The following is a 17,919-nucleotide window of genomic DNA, read 5'->3' on the forward strand; positions in this document are numbered from 1 at the left end:
TACAGATTAAGGCCCACAACCCTAGAATGCAGAAGAACAAACACTATTTGCAGGAGAAAAAAACTGAACATTTACTGCATTGTATTAGCGGACCTTGTAGTCTCTGATACTTAGTGCTGTGTGATGCTTAAATGTGTTGATAGTAAATGTGAATAGGTTTCTTTTGCTGTTTTGAGACTCCGTGCAGTGGGATAAAACAGTACAGTTTCATGAACATTACTCTTAGGCTCTGTGCCATGGACTACATTTTAGATGAGATGGTGAAGTTGGATATTTTGATATTTAAGTCACTGAATTTCTTAATAGACAATGCTGTGGCCTCCTTTGTACTGAATTTTACTTGTAGCAAACCTATTGTATTTTTAATGATTTTGCTTTGAATTTTGATTTGGAATATTTGGTCTTTTGATACTAAAGTTTACATTTGGAAAAGGAACCTTATTGTATTTGTAATGATTTTGCTTTGAATTTTAATTTGGAATATTTGGTCTTCTGCTAGCACATTATCTTTTTATATTTTTCCAAATGTCATTTTTTCAACTGTTTACTCAACTAGTTAATATTAGGGACCTGGCATCTATTCTGTTTTTCCCACAGGGCCTTATATTGGTTTAGAACCTTTGTTAATTTAACTGAAACCAATACAAACATGGGTATTTTTCAGGGTGGGAAACTGAGACTGGGTTTGGAAGGTGCTCACTACCGAGTGTGACTTGCCCTTACCTGACTGACATCACACCAGAATTTATAGAGGGAGCAAAGTGTAGTACCATCCAAAGTGACAGAATAACCTCTTTAAAAAGAAAAAAATACCAAATAACAAATAGAAACACCATTCTTACAAACTTTCATTGCAGAGCAAGTGTTTTGTGGGAAATCTGTATTTTGTTTTTTGTTTTACTTATGGGTATTTATTTTGTTCTGTGGGTTATAAGCCATTACTATTTATTTTTCTATTCAAATTGTGTGAGAAATCCTTTTTAAAAAACTAGCCAATAGAGTTACTGGGAGGGAGCTGAGATAAGGGGCCTGTAATTATTTAGTGTTCCACTCCGCCTTCTTTCTCATTGAAGGTCCTCTGGAGGGGGTTTGTGCTCAAACAAGAAGAGAACTGATGGCTCACCCGCAGTTGGTGGTGGGGGAAGAGGAGTGGGCAGGCCGGGCCACTGCTGGCGTGGTGTCAGACTCTAGACAGACAGTTTTGCCCCGTATGTGCAGAAGTTACTTTCTGTTCTAAGAACTTGAGCAATAGTTTATACAATAATTCAGATCTTGTTAGTTTTCTTAGTATCTAGTGTGAAAAAATGGAGGATTTGTGTCTTCTGAGAGTTTAGATAGGGGTGGACCTCTAGTGTCTAGGTCAGTGATGGTGAACCTATGACACGCGTGTCAGAGGTGACACGCAAACTCATTTTTTTGGTTGATTTTTCTTTGTTAAGTGGCATTTAAATATATAAAATAAATATCAAAAATATAAGTCTTTGTTTTACTATGGTTGCAAATATCAAAAAATTTCTATATGTGACACGGCACCAGAGTTAAGTTAGGGTTTTTCAAAATGCTGACACGCCAAGCTCAAAAGGTTCGCCATCACTGGTCTAGGTCATCAGGGCATTTGAGGGCTAATGCAAATGTAAGGTACTGAATTAATCATCTCTACTCGGTATAACCATGGATGAAATACCAAACTGGGAAAAGTTTACCTCTCTCTTCCAAAATAAAGATTTTTATTTTATACTAACAAGTAAAGGATTTTAAAGGTTGATAAGACACCTGAATCTGTGGATGAATGTCTCAAATCATTCTGGAGCAGTTAGGATTGCTCATTATAATAGTGACATATCCAGGGCCTCAGGCCCCCCCACCCCCACCCACAAACACACACACACACACACACACACACACGCACTAGAAAGTGGATTAATGATGAGGGCTTAACTTTAGAAAGGAAGAGGCTTCATTATAATCATGAAGAGAGAAATGAAGATGAACATGAAGAGGAGAGGGCAAGAGAGAAACAGCAGATCCTCTAAGAACAAATAAGGGCACAGAAACTGCAGTTAGATCAGCGGTTCTCAACCTGTGGGTCGAGACCCCTTTGGGGGTCGAACGACCCTTTCACAGGGGTCGCCTAAGACCATCGGGAAACACATATATAATTACATATTGTTTTTGTGATTAATCACTATGCTTTAATTATGTTCAATTTGTAACAATGAAATTGGGGGTCCCCACAACATGAGGAACTGTATTAAAGGGTCACGGCATTAGGAAGGTTGAGAACCACTGAGTTAGATGATTAGAGGGAAAAGACAGAAGGTGAAAAGGACTAAGTGGGAACGTATCGGGTGAGGAGCAGGAACATTCTGACTGCCCGTGTGGGCTACTCTGCAGTCTTTGGTCTCCTTGCCTGTCCTGTGGTGCTATGATGCTTCTGCCCAGGGCCTGGCCCTGTCACCTGCTTTGCCCTGTGGTGCAGCTTTCGGATATCATTAACCCCAGGGCCCAGAAGGGGGATAGATGCGGTGTCTTAAATTAGCACAGCCTAGGAGCCTAGAGTGAGCAATGAGGCTTTCGCCCTCCTGGCCTCCCTCCCTTGCTTTCTTCCTCACCTGATAGAATAGCAAGTTCCAGAGGAGGCTCCTGCAGAGAAGTGGGAGTTGTAGGCTCAGGGCAAATCTTGGGAATGCTCCACAAAAGAAATGATCTGAAACAGGTGCCATGCTGTTGTGGAGCCATTGCCAGGAGTCACCCATTTTAATCTGTGTGCTGTAGGGTATAAACTCTAACTCCTCAACTGACTGCTTCATAATCAGATCTGCCCTGTTACTCTGACCCTGTTAGGCACCCTTACTAAATGCACTGACAGTGATATCATATTCTTGGTGAAGCCATCCTTAGATGTTAAGTGACTGCAGGATTCCTCCTACAGGTAAGGAAAAAACAGGCTTAGGGATGTCAAGTGACTCGATAGACCTTTTAGCTCTTTGTAGAGGAGCTGAAATTAGGAACTAGGTTGCCTGAGTCCTGATCTAGTTGTTTTTTAAAAACAATACACCATAAAACCTCATTGTTTCTAAGTTCCTGGGATTAGTTTTGGTGTCAAGGGGCAAAGAAACTGAGTAGGCCCAGGATGGTAAGCCAGTGGTAGAATTTTTGTGACTGTAGAATTTTGTAGCCCCTGCCTTACTGTTAATGGAGCTGAGCAAGGGCTCTGCAGCTACCCTTGGGCCTGGCTGCTGTCCCATTTTTGAGGCCCCAGAGTTATTTTTAGCCTCAGGGCCTTGGAAGCAGGTGTGGTCCAGGCTTGAAGGCCATGCCTGGAATGTGTTCAAGTCATGTGTATGTCTCTTTGGGAGCTGAGAATAGTGACGAGGCTGCTCTACATACAGGATTGGGCAAAAGTAGGTTCACAGTTGTTCGTATGGAAAACAATACAATAATTAATAAACAATAATACAAGAATAAACGTGGTGTTTCCCATACTCACAACTATAAACCTCCTTTTGCCCACCTTGTACTTTGTTAAAAGATTTTGTGCTTTTGCAGTGAGAGGAATGAAAGTCATACTATATTTTACTTGCAATGCTTTAAACAGGTTTGTTTTTGAAACTTTATCAAATAAAATACATTTTAAGAGTGTTAGGGGCCCAGCTGGTGTTGCTCAGTGGTTGAGGGTTGACCTATGAACCAGGAGGTCACAGTCCGATTCCTGGTCAGGGCACATGCCTGGATTGCAGGCTTGCTCCCCAGTAGGGGATGTGCAGGAGACAGCCGATCAATGATTCTCTCTCATCATTGATGTTTCTATCTTCTGTCTCTCCTTCTCCCTTCCTCTCTGAAATCAATAAAAATGTATTTTTAAAAAAGGGTGTTAGGGAATATATTGATTTAAAAAGAAAACTAGCTATAAATTCTTTGTATACAGAAAAAAACTTTTGTATTATGAGTCTTCCTCCAGCTGACCTGTTTTAAAAGCCCAGCTGTATAGTCACAAGTGTGTGACTTAAAATTTAATTTTTCTTGTTTGCCTCCCCTTTCAAACATTATCGTTATTGAAAGTAATTCTTTCTAAGTCCTGTTGTGAAGCAGAAATTCAGCTTTTACCTTGAGGGTAAACATAAATCATCCTATATTGTATTAGTTCATCTTACCTCGCCTGAACCCACACTTAACAGCACTGAGGAGGAGGAGTGCAGGCAGGACTGCTGCAGACACTACCACCTGGCTCTAGGGCAGTGGTTCTCAACCTTCCCAATGCCACGACCTTTTAATACAGTTCCTCATGTTGTGGTGACCCCCAACCATAAACTTATTTTCGTTGCTACTTCATAACTGTAATTTTGCTACTGTTATGAATCACAAATGTAAATATCTGATCTGCAGGATGTATTTTCATTGTTACAAATTGAACATAATTAAAGCATAGTGATTAATCACAAAAACAATATGTAATTATATATGTGTTTTCCGATGGTCTTAGGCGACCCCTGTGAAAGGGTCGTTCGACCCCCAAAGGAGTCTCGACCCACAGGTTGAGAACCGCTGCCCTAGGGTATGTCATGCCCTCGTGCCCTTTTTCTAATACTTTTTTCACTTTCCAAGATTATGGAAAATAATATATTACCTTTCGTTACCCAAGCAGAACTATTTGTATGTATGTGGGTATTTGAGGTCCTATTTTACCTACTGTTCTGTCACTTGATTTTATTCTCTTACTATGTTGTGACCATCTTTTAATGTCAAAAATTATACTTGTATACCATCCTTTTAAAATGTTGCATGATGCTGTGCTGCAGGACTTTTCATAATTTATAAGTTACTTAGCCAATCCCCTTCTGTTGCCTCTGTAGGCCTTTTCTAATATTTTTCACGTGTATTTTACCTGAAAGCTGAGGCAGTTTCTTGTAAGTCACCTTGAAAATATTCTTGTAAGCTATTTTGGCATTATCTTCAGTTGAATGTAGTTTGGCATTTTAATTCTGGAATCTTATTGTTATAAAGTTGGGCTCAAGGGAGGTGGTGGGAGGTTTGGTGTTGATGATTTTTGTTGTTGTTAATCCTCACCTGAGGATATTTTTCCATTGATTTTTTAGAGCGAGAGTGGAAGGGAGGAGGAGAGACGAAGAGAGAAAATCGATGTGAAAGAGACACATTGATTGGTTGCCTCCCGAATGGACCCCTACCAGGGCCGGGGATCCAGCCTGCAACCGAGGCACATGCCCTTGACCGTCATCCAATCCACAACCCTTCAGTCCGAGGGCCAATGCTCTATCCACTGAACCAAACCGGCTACGGCAGTGTCAACGATTTTTTATTGTTTTTCTTGCTTGTTCCTAGAGCCTTCTGATCTTCTTTGGAAAATTAAGTATTACTAAATATTACTAAAATGTCTAGGTGTTTACCCTGGTTGCAGTATCTTTAGTAAGTTAGCTCTTTGTCAGGAAAGTATGCTTTATCTTTCATCCAGTGGGATTTTGTTGTTTGGGGCGTGGGGTGGGCTAAAGATGGGGCATTGATAAAGATTGTAAACTTACATTAGTTTACAGCCCCTTGAATTGAGTAATCTAACTTACAAAATCCTTGTGGTATTTGATACACCTGACAGGGAGAGCTCCTAGAAAGCATTTTTCTTTATTTTAATGGAATGCTTTTTTAAAAAAATATTTTTATTGATTTTTAGAGAGGGTGGGGGAGGAGATAGAAACATTGATTGGCTGCCTCCTGCACTTCCCCTACTGGGGACTGAGCCCACAACCCGGCATGTGCCCGGACCAGGAATAGAACTAGCGACCTCTTGGTGCACAGGTCGATGCTCAATCACTGAGCCACATCGGCTGCCTGGAATGCTTCTTTAAATTAACTACTTCCCTGTTATATAGACCTATTCAAGTATACATCTTGTTTAACGTGTCTTTGATATTTTACTATAGTCTATGCTATAAAACCAAGATTCTTTTATTAGGTACAAAATGTTCGTGGAGTTGGAAGAATTGTATTAACATTAACTTAATCTTTCTTATTAGAGTATTTCTTTGGCAAATAATATACTAATATAGGAACCACAGTTTCTCCCTGTGTAGCTTTATGGAAGAAATTGTACTAAATTTTCATGTATATGTATTTTAAAAGTTCAAGTATCTGGAGATGCTTTATAGATGTAATCATAGTTCTGAAGGAAAACTGCACACCTGCCACATTTTTTATTAGCATTTGCCCAATTTGGCATTACCTTGGCCAGTATACTCACTGGCCTCAAGCCTTTGACACAGACAGAGAGCTGCAGTCCCCCAGGTATCCACATACACTCTCACCTCCTTCATGATCTTGACTTAACCATTAGAGTAAGGCTTTTTCTGACTACTCTGTTTAAAATTTTAACCACGCACCCCACTCTCCTTCCTTCCCGGCTTTATTTTTTATCCATAGCACGTATCACCATCTGTCATAACATGCTCTGCTTTTGTTGTTGCTGTTTATTATGTGTTTCCCATCACTAAATTAGGAACTCTGGGAGGACAGGAATTTTTGCCCAGTTCAGTTTTGCTGCATTTCCCACAGCAGTGCATGGTCCTTGTGAGGCCGCCCAGTAACTATTTGTTAGTTGGCTGAACGAGTTAAGAAAACCAAGATGCACCACCTGACCTCGTTCAGTTTGTTCTGAATCTCTCCTCTTCTGCCTCATGCCCATCTTTATTGTGAATATCCTTCCAAAACATTTTCTCCTCAACTCCTAAATTGAACCAGCCCCCGGTCACATTTTCTCTTGCCCAGCGACTCTGTTCAGGGATTCTTCCATTCCTACTCCCACCACCTCATCTCCCGGCCCCTCTTTTAAGGGGCAAGTCAATTCTCAGGCAGGGTGCCAGGAGGAAGCATTAAATGGAGAGGGGTACGTGAGGGAGCTTGGAGGGCGAGGGCTGTGTCTAGGATAGATACATGGTTTGGTGGAAGTAAGAGGAGAGCTTAGATGGATCAGGGAAGGGGGAGCTGGTGAAACAGGTGGACATTACCAGGAGGCAGTGCTAAGAACGAAAGACGGGAGCCACCTGAGCCAGTTCCAAGAGTGCAGGGCTCTCCCTTAGCAGAAGCAGTGAGGACTTCTCCCAGATCTGGACTCCGTCCGGGCTGGCCTGTGTCTGCAGCAAAGGCATTCCATTTAGTCTGTGGAGGATGACAGCTCTTCTGGCCTTTATCTGTGGATCCCTGAGACGTATGTGAACACCTGAGCCTCTGGTAGGAGTGGGTTCTTCCAACAGTGCTGTTAGGTTGGTGCGAGGTGACTGGATTTTACGGTGCTAACAAGTATTGTCGTCTTGTCTAGTTACTATCTAGACGGTTGTGCTTCAATCAGTGTATTCCATATTGCCACCATGTGTCAGGATATGTGTCCTCTATTTGGGGGTAAGAAAATATAGTGAAGACATTAATAAGCAACTAAAAAGCATATGAAGCTCATATAGACTTCTTGGCTTTGGTTAATATGGTGTGTGTGTTTTTTAATTGGATATATTTTACCAGATATCAGACCTCAGAGTTCCTGCCAGGGTTAACCCACAGCATCTGAGGCAAAGTTGCTTTAGTCGATGTAGAGTGAAGATGGTCAGTGTGCAGTGTGTTCTTGCTTGCTTCCAGACGTCTTAGCCTGCTTTTTTCCCTTGTGATTTGTTCAAATTTTCTGTTAATGAACGTGTATGCTTAAGGCTCTACTGAAAAGCTGTTTGGTGTATCTTGTTGCCTATTTCTTCAGTTTTATTGAAGAGAAAAAATTTTAAGACTAGCTTGTAGTTTAATAAAAGTAAACTTCTCACCTGATTATATCCTTCCCATAAATTCTCTGAGAATTTGAACTTGAGCTCAAGCCCAACCAAATAAGGCTCCATCACTCTCCTCACTGAACAGGCCTTATAAGCACCGCATAGCCATAGGATCCTTTTCCTTCTGAGGATTTATATAAAAGGAGTGTTTAAAATGGAAACATGCCTCTTGGAGGAGTAACCCTGCCTTCTCATGGATCCCACTTTTCAGACCAGTGGGGTGTTCATAGAGCTTTAGCCCTGGCCCTCGTGCTGTGGGCCTGTGTGGCCCTTGGGGGTGGGTATGCTAGGGCAGCAGAGGACTGTTGGCTCTTGACAGAAAATAACCCATGGGTAGGTGGGGCAGCCGTGCGTGAGAAGGGTTCTCACCGTGTGTGTGTGTGTGTGTGTGTGTGTGTGTGTAATATATACCTAGTGTCAGTATGTCTGACCTAGAAGCCAGGATTGCATCTGGTAAGTTGAAAAGACTGGTGCCTCATCTCAGAAGAGGAGAGAGCTGCTTAATAGAACAGTTTAGAAAGGACTTTAATATTTTTAAAATTTTCTGGTTGGGCACTAGCTTTAAAGGCTGCAAGAACTGAAGAAAATAAAAACAAAACATTTTTCCTCTGAGCTAATTAATGGCAATTTTTTTAACAGTTGGGCTTTATATTGTTCCTTCCACAAGTTTACCTTATCATTAAAATGGTCTTGACTTATGGTTCTCTGACCACAACTAATTTAGTAATATACTTTAAAAAATATTGTAAAAGATTTTTATATTGATTTTAGAGAGAGAGGAAGGAAAAGGGAGAGAGAAACATCTATCTGAGAGCAGAACATCGATCTGCTTGCGTCCTGCATGCTCCCCCCCCCCCCCCCCCCCCCCCGATCGAGCCCACAACCTAGACATGTGCTCTGACTGGGAATGGAACCAGCAACCTTCTGGTGCACAGAACAACACCCAACCAGCTGAGCCACACTGGCCAGGGCAGTAGTATACTTTATTTCATTGATATTCTTGCAAAGTTGGATGCAGAGTGAATTTCAATAGATAAAACTCTCGATTTTCGTTATAAAATCAAAGATACATTTCTATATGTAACCAAAGGGAGTCTAAAACATAAAATAAATGACACAGAAAAACTTTAAAAATTGTGTATTAAAGGGGAAAGGCACTTACACAACTCATGTTAATATTAAATGTTCTAAAATATAATCAATAAAATATATTTTAAAAAAAATAAATAAATGACACAGAAAAACTTTAAAAATTGTGTATTAAAGGGGAAAGGCTCTTATACAACTCATGTTAATATTAAATGTTCTAAAATATAAGACAAATTGCTGGAATGTAAGCTCTACCCAAATTGGCATTTTTAAGAGGATTTGCCCATTTTTTCCCCTGATTTGTATAGTCATTTTGCTATACTAAAATGTTGCCTTAGCCTATCTCTAAACCTTTGTAAATAAAGTTTTAAAAAACTTTTACTTCTGAAAGTGAAATACTTTGCAAATATTTGTTTCGTGGCCTTGGTTAAGGTTACTGGTCTTTAGTATGATAAGTACTAGTTTGTTGACTTTTTTATTGTAGAGAAATAGAAAGTTTATTGTATGTATAGGAAAGTGTTATTTAGTTGTCTTCTGAAGGGAGACGACAGCATGTGTGCCTCTCCCATAATCGATTTGGGGAAGATCAGACGTTGGGCATAAAGGCATAACAGGAGGGCTCCAGCTGGCCTCGGGACAGGGATCCTCATGTCACTTCCATCCTTTGCCTCGATTACATTCTCCTCTTAGGGTCACTTTGACCAGACCTTTGCTTGGTCAGGAAAGTGTCTTTTTTGGATGTGGAACTACTGACTCCGGTTCTCTGGGTTAGAATGACTGTTTTCTGCCTGGTAAACTGTTTGCCATAACCTATCGTTGGTTTCAGTGATTTGGACCTATGAGATTCGGCTGACGGGAAGCAAAGATGAGAACTTTCTAAGTCAGCTTTTGCATGTTTGCTGTCATCTCCCTCCCTTTGTCCATTGATCTGCTAACCCAGATAACTGCTTTGTCCCCTCCGGATTTTATCGTTTCGAGGAGCCAATCAGACTTGGAGACTCGGAGCCATTGTTGGAGTCCACTTGCTCCTGTTCTCAGATTTCCACTTTCTGTGCCACCCGGGCACCCTCATGGACAAGTCGAGTCATTCTTTCTTAGTTCAGTGTCATTATGGGACGGGCACTTAGGGAAAACAGGGTAACCCAGTAGTAGGAGCCTTGCTTTGGGAATCAGACAGTCTGCGTACAAGACCTTACATAGCTATGGACTGTGTCACTGAGCAGTCAGGACTTGATTTGGTTCAGTGCTCTATCCTTGGCAGGTGCTTTGCAAGTGCGTTAGTTGACTGACTAGGACAAATTCTCTGCCCTGGCTTCTTCATTTGAAGATGGAGATGACTTTTGTGCCTCTTGCCATTAAGCTATACTAAAAATAAATACCTTAATATAATGAAGACAAGAATTGGATAAATAATGTAGTCTGTGGAGCTGATTTGTAAAATGTGGGGGTGATGAGATGATTTCTCAGGTGCCTTCTCACTGTGTGTCTGGCTCCGTATGAAGGACACAGCTTGGTTGAAGCTGGACTGTGGGAGGAAGGAGTAGCTTCTGTTTTTAGCTGCTGAGTGGTGTCTTTTAGATTCCAGATGCAGGGCCGCCCTGTTCATCATTTCCCCTCCTTTCCCTGTATAATGTGTAGTTGCTTTTTCACTTACTCGATTTAGAGAACCTAGATAATTTTGTCCTAAAAACAAACTGTGAGGAGACAAGGCCAGTATTACATCCACATGTTCTAGATGAGGAAACTGTGGTTCAGAGAGATGACATGATTTGTCCAAAGTTATGTAACGTGTACATGGCCAGGCCACTTCTCTTTGTGTTCTCCTACCTCTTCTCTGTGCCTCAGTTTCTAATTTGTAAGTCTAAAATTAGGAAGTGGGATCTGGTGATGTTTGAGGGCCCTACCTTCCTGATCTGAAATCAGTTAGTCAGATGCTTACTCAGTATCTTACATTGTTTTGGGGAAAAGGAGGATTTTACTTATAATACTGCAAATTATCTTAAGTGCAAAACACTGTGGAGGTAAGAAATGTAATACAAAACCTCTGCCATCAAGTAGTTTATCCTCAAGAAGTTGAATGCCCACAGACATCTAGTTTTATGGAGTAGAGAATTTCATATACACAGATGGACCAGGGGAGATAGGAATCTGAGAATATTGAAGGTCAGAGTGAGGTCCAAGCTGTGGACACAAAACTCCAACTAGTGTCAATTAGGAAATGGTTGGTTATAGGAGTTTGGCAAGATAGGGAAGCATTGAGTCTAGTGTGAAGGGCTTTGTTATGTGTAGGTTGCTGTCCTAGAGTCCCAGGTTTAGGGTGTGAGATTTTCTAAGGTTGGAGTCAGTGATTCTCTTAAGAATGAGGCACCAAGCTATAAAGGGTCAGGGAACTCCAGGGGAGTTTGGGGGACTGGCCAGGGTTATAGCTGAGACTGTCTTGGATGGAGCTGGGTATATCACAGGCCCCATCAGTTAGCTCAGCAGTTGGTATGGCAAGGACATCAGCCATTTTAATGTCTCTTTCTTAAAAGGCAACTGGAATTTATAGAACCTCCCATTTCCCTGCCTCTCCTCTCTTTCCTGAGGGCAATTTAAAGGAGTGTGTGCTATTTGCTCCTTCGTGTATGTATGTATGTGTGTGTGTGTACTGTGATTACCATTATAGTAATTCTCAAACCATCAAAAAATTTTGGGGGGGACAGGAAAGCCTTTTACTCTCAGTTCACAGCCTTGTGACAGTGCACACCCGGAGGATGCCTCGTGGTTGGGAAGGGTGGACACCAGGACAGGGCCCTGGGGCCCACGGTTCACATAGCTTCACACTGGGAAGGGCGGGGAGGCGGGGAGATGAGGTGGGGGCAGGCGGCAGCCCAGCCGTGGGGTTGGAGAAAGATTGCATAGAAAGATTGCATAGGCTGTGCAATCTTTCTCCAACCCCACGGCTGGGCTGCGCCTTCCCACCCTTCCCAGTGTGAAGCTACGTGAACCGTGGGCCCCAGGGCCCTGTCCCAGTGCCCGCCCTTCCCAACCACGAGGCATCCTCATGGGTGTGCACTGTCCACAAGTCTGTGAATCATCAGCAGATGAGTGGATTAGAAAACTGTGGTACATCTACACAATGGAATTCTGCGCTGCTGTAAAAAAAGGAATTCTTACCATTTGCAACAGCATGGGTGGAACTAGAGAGCATTATGCTAAGTGAAATAAGCCAGTCAATGAAAGAAAAATACCACATGATCTCACTCATTTATGGATAATAAAGACCATTATAAACTGATCAACAAAAATAGATACAGTGAGGGAAGGCAGGGGGTGTGGAGGTAAGGGATCAACCAAAGGACTTGTACCATATGCATGCATATGAGCAAAACCAATGGACATAGATCAGTGAGCTCGGCGTGTCAGCATTTTGAAAAACTCTAACTTAACTCTGGTGCCATGTCACAAATAGAAATTTTTTGATATTTGCAACCATAGTAAAACAAAGACATATTTTTGATATTTATTTTATATATTTAAATGTCATTTAACAAAGAAAAATCAACCAAAAAAATGAGTTCGCGTGTCACCTCTGACATGCGTGTCATAGGTTCGCCATCACTGAGGGGGGATGAGGGCTTGTGCTTGGGGGAGGGGGTAGCGGGGGAGAGGTCAATGAGAGAAAAAAGGAGACTCATGTAAAACTTTAATAAAGAAATAAAATAAAATAAAACAACAACAAAAATAAAGATTGCATAGTTCATGAAAATCTCATCCTCACCCAGCCAGCTGGTGTGGCTCAGTGGTTGAACATTAACCTGTGAACCAGGAGATCACAGTTGGATTCCTGGTCAGGGCACATGCCCGGGTTGTGAGCTCCATCCTCAGTAGGGGGCGTGCAGGAGGCAGCCAATCAATAATTCTCTCTCATCGTTGATGTATCTCTCTTTGTCTTCTTCTCTCTTTCTCTCTGAATTCAATAAAAATATATTTTTAAAAAATCTTGTGGTCTCCTCCCTTTGCCCTGGGTGGCCCGATTGTGTTTCTAGCACATGGACAGGTCGGTTCTCCCCACTCCCCTCAGGTGCTGGGCTTTCCCCTGGCGGAGGGTGTGTGTGTGCATTTCTGAGGGGAGAGGACCAGGCACAGGGGTGGTCAGGGAGCAGAGGGAGGGCCGGCGAGGGGCCATGGGGCCTGGGCTAGACCACAGGGGCCTGGGAAGCCCTGCTCCTCCCGTCCCCTTTCCCCCCCTTCCCTGGTGACGGATTTTTTGTTGAATGGGCCGAGGAAATGTCGATAGGTGTGTCAGCCCCGGAGGCTGCAGCTCCCATCCTGGGAGCTGGGAGGTCAAAACTGTACAGACAGCAGAGGTGGACGGATGGTGGGCGTCGGGGCCAAGACCTCTGCTGTCCTCAGATCCGGACATGGAAGGTGCTGAGGAACTTGGGTGCCTGGCGATCATGTCCTCGAAGTCGGAGTAGCCCAGCTTGCCCTCGCCGTCCAGGTCGGCCTCCTCGATGACCTTGTCGCACACCTCGTCCTCCTCCAGCTCCGACTTGGTCAGCCAGGCCAGCGTCATCTCCAGGTCCTCCTCGCAGATGAAGTCGTAGATCTTGAAGGCGTGGTTGGCCTTGAGGTCCCGTGGCACCGACTGGCAGAGCTCCGAGAGCATGTCCACGAAGTCCTCGAAGGTGAGGCTGCCCTCGCCGTCCTCCGAGAAGGACTCCGCGATCGGCTCCTTGAATGGGCTCTCCCGGAGCTCTGGCATCTGGATGGGCACGTGGACGATGGGGCTCTTCCTGTGGTCCATGGGGACCAGTCGGGGGCCAGCTCGTAGAACCGCGCGTGCAGCTTCAGGATGGCTTTCTTATTGAAGAAGGTGCAGTCCTGGTAGTTGTCCAGCTGCTCCTCTGAGAAGATGGTCTGCTTGTTCCCCATGGTGCGCGGCCACCCGGGCTCCGCCTCCCACTGAGGCCGCCCGGCTCCTGGAGGGGCGTGGCTGCCAGAAAATATTTTTGTTCTGAAAATAGGGGATTGCTACCCTGGTTGTAGGTTATTGTTCTTTTGTGTTCTTTTTAAAGAAATAAGCAAAGAAAAGGGAGGATAACCATTTGGAATAATAAAACTTCAAGCAGCTTTATATAGCTCTTTTAATTTTCTTGCTATAACTCATTTCGTTCCAGGCCCCTGGTGATTATAATTCAAGAATGTGTCTTGTTTTGTCTTCTCTGTGTTTTCATATTTTGAGTTGAAACTGAATTATCATTAGAATGCTTTTCTGAAGCCATACCCAATTGTCCTTTTTGTTTGTTTGTTCAAATGAAGCAGTGCATCAAGTATGGAATCAGATTAATGGAGTAAATATTGTGAATCATATACTCTCTCTAATCCGACGCTCTTTCTTTTTTTTGACCCCCTGTTTTGTTTTCTGTCTGTCTGTCTCTCTTCGTGTAGGCTTTTCAGCCCAGTGCCAAGCTGTTGGAGCGAGGGAGCAAAGGTAAAGAATGACGTAATGCACTGGCTGCCCCAAAGCATCTTTTGTTGTGGGATGGTTATTCCAGTCATCTCTTTATGAATCAAGTGTGAGGGGCTGCTTTGTGGACGGAGTCCTTTGCAAGGGCACATCAACGGAAAGAGAAAGAGACATTCACTTGGAGGGCTTTTGCTGAAAATGGGTTTAACTCTCCTTTTGCCAGTTACCACCAGCCTGACCTCATACATGTTAGTACAATGGAGTGGCTGAGCCTTTGAGCACACCACCATTACATCATCGTGGCAAATTAAAGGAGGAGGTGGGAAAAGAGGACTTATTGTTGCCATGGCCCATGAGATGATTGGGACTCAAATTGTTACTGAGAGCTTGGTGGCTCTGCTGGAAAGTGGGACGGAAAAAGTGCTGCTAATTGATAGCCGGCCATTTGTGGAATACAATACATCCCACATTTTGGAAGCCATTAATATCAACTGTTCCAAGCTTATGAAGCGAAGGTTGCAACAGGACAAAGTGTTAATTACAGAACTCATCCAGCATTCAGCAAAACATAAGGTAAATGCTTTCCTTTTTTCCTTTTTAGAATAAATGGACACACTGAGTGGGGAATAATTTTAAACAAAGCCTCCTTTTTAAGGGGAGAAAATAATTTGAGGAAGTTTGATTGCTTTTTAAACTTTGGTACCTTATGATGCCTCAAGAAATTTATTTACTAAACTGTCACATTTAAGAATACTTCTAAACTAAACAGAGAGGTTAACTTGTTTTAATTTGGTCAGGGGCTGTTTTTCCATTAATTACTTGTTAAAATTGTTTTTTTTTTAATTTAAACACATACAAAGTTATAGTTAATTATATTATTAATAATTACTTTATTGGTAATTATGTATTAACATGTAATAGAATATGTATTGACAAGATATTAATACATTATTTGGTATTACCTACAAATTTACTGAAAGGAAATCATTCTTTTCAATTGCCTTGGAAAGACAGAAAAATTATATTAGAAAGTGCTTTTGATTTATGGGAAAATAAGGTAACATTGGTCAGGACGTAAGCATATTATCCTCAAGGAGTTATTCCTAGGATCCAAAATACCATTTGTGATGGATAAGGCTATTTCTTTTCTTCAGGAATCAAAGTGAGTTCATGTTTTAATTTTATTAAACAACTGATTTCTTTGTTATATAGAAACCATTTTTAATGTTTTTATTTCAAGGACTGTTATGTTTATTTTGTTTTTATGCTTTACCCTTTTATAGTGTTAAGGATTTAAAACCAAGTAGTTTCTAGCACATCTACACAGAAATAGCATCAAGTTGCCTGTAAAAGTTGATTTTTACAAGCATTTAAACCATATATATGCTAGGTTTATCCAGTAAGTTGACTGTATCTTTTTTTTTTTCTTCAAATTTTTAATTGAAAACAGGATGCACTCATTTGCTTCAGCACCAGCAGTTTTTGGGATTGTTTTTCTCACTGTCCTTCCTAACAGTCTCACATTTGCATTTTAGGTCGACATTGATTGCAGTCAGAAGGTTGTAGTTTACGATCAGAGCTCCCAGGATGTTGCCTCTCTGTCTTCAGACTGTTTTCTCACTGTACTTCTGGGTAAACTGGAGAAGTGCTTCAGCTCCGTCCACCTGCTTGCAGGTAAGGCCTGAGGTAGAAATGAAAGGACTTGGAATCTCGTTGAGCTCTGTGAGTAAGCAGTGTTTCACAATGAGCTCAAAGTACAGTGGGTCGTCACCACTTAGAGGTTATGGTGGCCAATGATTTGTTTTATTGCTGTAACTATTCTATTGCTCGAATACTGTCATCCTTACACAGTGGCCAGTGAATTTTTGACTTACAAGTTCAAATGCCTCTTCACTTGGTATTTATTAACTAGAAGTGCCACATAGATAGCTCTGTGTGCCACATAGATAGCTCAACGCCAGCTGCTTCCCATGATCTAGGAACACCATGTGCTCTACATCTCAGCTCCTGCTCTGGTGTTAGTTGCCACCCCCTGTGGCAAGAACCAGATCAGTATTCCGGTGTCCAGCTCTTCTTAAACATTTATAGTTGAAGTGGACGCCAGCGACCAGATCACAGTTCTTGGACATTGTGAATAATGAGGAAGGGAGAGGATGTATGTAGACTATTTCTTCTGATAATTAAGGGAAATATTTTAAAACATTTACTTGTTTTGTTTTTACAACTGAAAGGAAGTCTTGCAAATGCTGGGCAACCAGATGATTTTTACAAAGTACATGGGAAGACTAAATATTTCATATCTGCCCCAAAGGAAGGTGGTGTGGGAGTTCTGTCTCGTTGAATTCCAAAGCAGAATGTTCATCCTTTGCTTCCCCTGATAAAGCCCTTTCACACACTGATCACAGAGCTGGGATACAGTTTGACAATGCACAGTAACCTTTAACACAAAGCTGTTGTGTCTGGCAGATTCTACCACAGTGATAGGCAAGAGTGCTTTTAAAAATGTGATCTAAAAAAAAATGTGATCTAAAAACACAAGGTATTGATACTGTCATTTTCACACCTTTAGTCTTTTGCCGCAAGGAGGGTGAAGTGAACTTGATGTTATTGGCAATTTGTTGTTAGAAGTATAAACATTTCAGTTTTAAGAGAGTAAAATTAATCAGTTGTTGGTGTGTGAACACTGTTAAACTCTGTGCAGGTTTAGATAAGATTTCTGTGTCTCCAGTTCTCTCTTGGCCTTTGCTTCAGTTCCCAAAGAACAGGGCAGTTTTCTTGTCTCTTTCAGATCAGCTATTGCCACACCTTTTGTTTATGCTATGTTTCTGTCTGGTCTCTCCCTTAGTACCCTTCAGTGAAGCAGTTTTCCTTAGAATGTAGTTTTCAGAATTTTGTAACTGAGAATTATAGTTTACGTTTTGGCTCTTGTTGATAGGCACATGCTTTTGCTGGGAGTAAAGATGACAATTGCTAGTAGAGTTCCACCAAACTAGGGTGGTGAGTCTGGGAACTCATTTCATGTTTTTGTGGCCACTGTGAGGGACTTTGCATTGGAATCTTGTGAATGGGACCAGTGAGACTGGATTCCCAAGCCTAGTCCTGAGACTTAGAACTCGGTTCTGCAATGAACTCTGCCTGTATTGGCCACACCTGTGGCTCTCCTCAGCCAGGACCTTGACCCCTGCCTGAACAACTTTCCCTTTTTTTGAGCCCAGTCAGTATTCTAAACAAAATGATTAATTTGATAGTCATATTATACTATTCTGCATAAGTCTTTAATTTTTATCTTTAAATCTTATTTAACTTTATATTGTCACTAGAGGCCCGGTGCACGAATTCATCACGGGTAGGGTCCCTTGACCTGGCTGGTGATCGAGGACAATTGGGGGCGATCAGGGTCATCTAGTCCAGTCCCGATCGGGGCTGGCTGGCTGGCTGAGGGGAGGGACTGCAGAAGGTTGGCCAGCTGCGGGAGGTTGGCTGTGGGAGTGCACTGACCACCAGGGGCAGCTCCTGCGTTGAGTGTCTGTCCCCTGGTGGTCAGTGCACGTCATAGCGAGT

At 42.3% G+C, this 17,919-nt stretch overlaps 1 protein-coding gene and 1 pseudogene across 3 annotated transcripts in view; one reads left to right on the plus strand and one right to left on the minus strand.

Annotated features, from left to right (window-relative positions):
* DUSP16 (dual specificity phosphatase 16) overlaps window positions 1-17,919 on the plus strand; it is a 117,027-nt gene that overhangs the window by 62,570 nt on the left and 36,538 nt on the right. For all 3 annotated transcript variants that reach the window (XM_014540203.1, XM_005866810.2, XM_005866811.2), the window contains 2 exons: window positions 14,340-14,931; window positions 15,894-16,032. In XM_014540203.1, the coding sequence (XP_014395689.1) occupies window positions 14,704-14,931; window positions 15,894-16,032 (367 nt within the window). In that variant the 5' untranslated portion in view covers window positions 14,340-14,703. The remainder of the gene's footprint in view (window positions 1-14,339; window positions 14,932-15,893; window positions 16,033-17,919) is intronic.
* LOC102253495 lies at window positions 13,283-13,900 on the minus strand (annotated as a pseudogene).

The sequence above is a fragment of the Myotis brandtii genome, unplaced genomic scaffold (assembly GCF_000412655.1).
Source record: "Myotis brandtii unplaced genomic scaffold, ASM41265v1 scaffold237, whole genome shotgun sequence".
Lineage (NCBI taxonomy): Eukaryota > Metazoa > Chordata > Mammalia > Chiroptera > Vespertilionidae > Myotis > Myotis brandtii.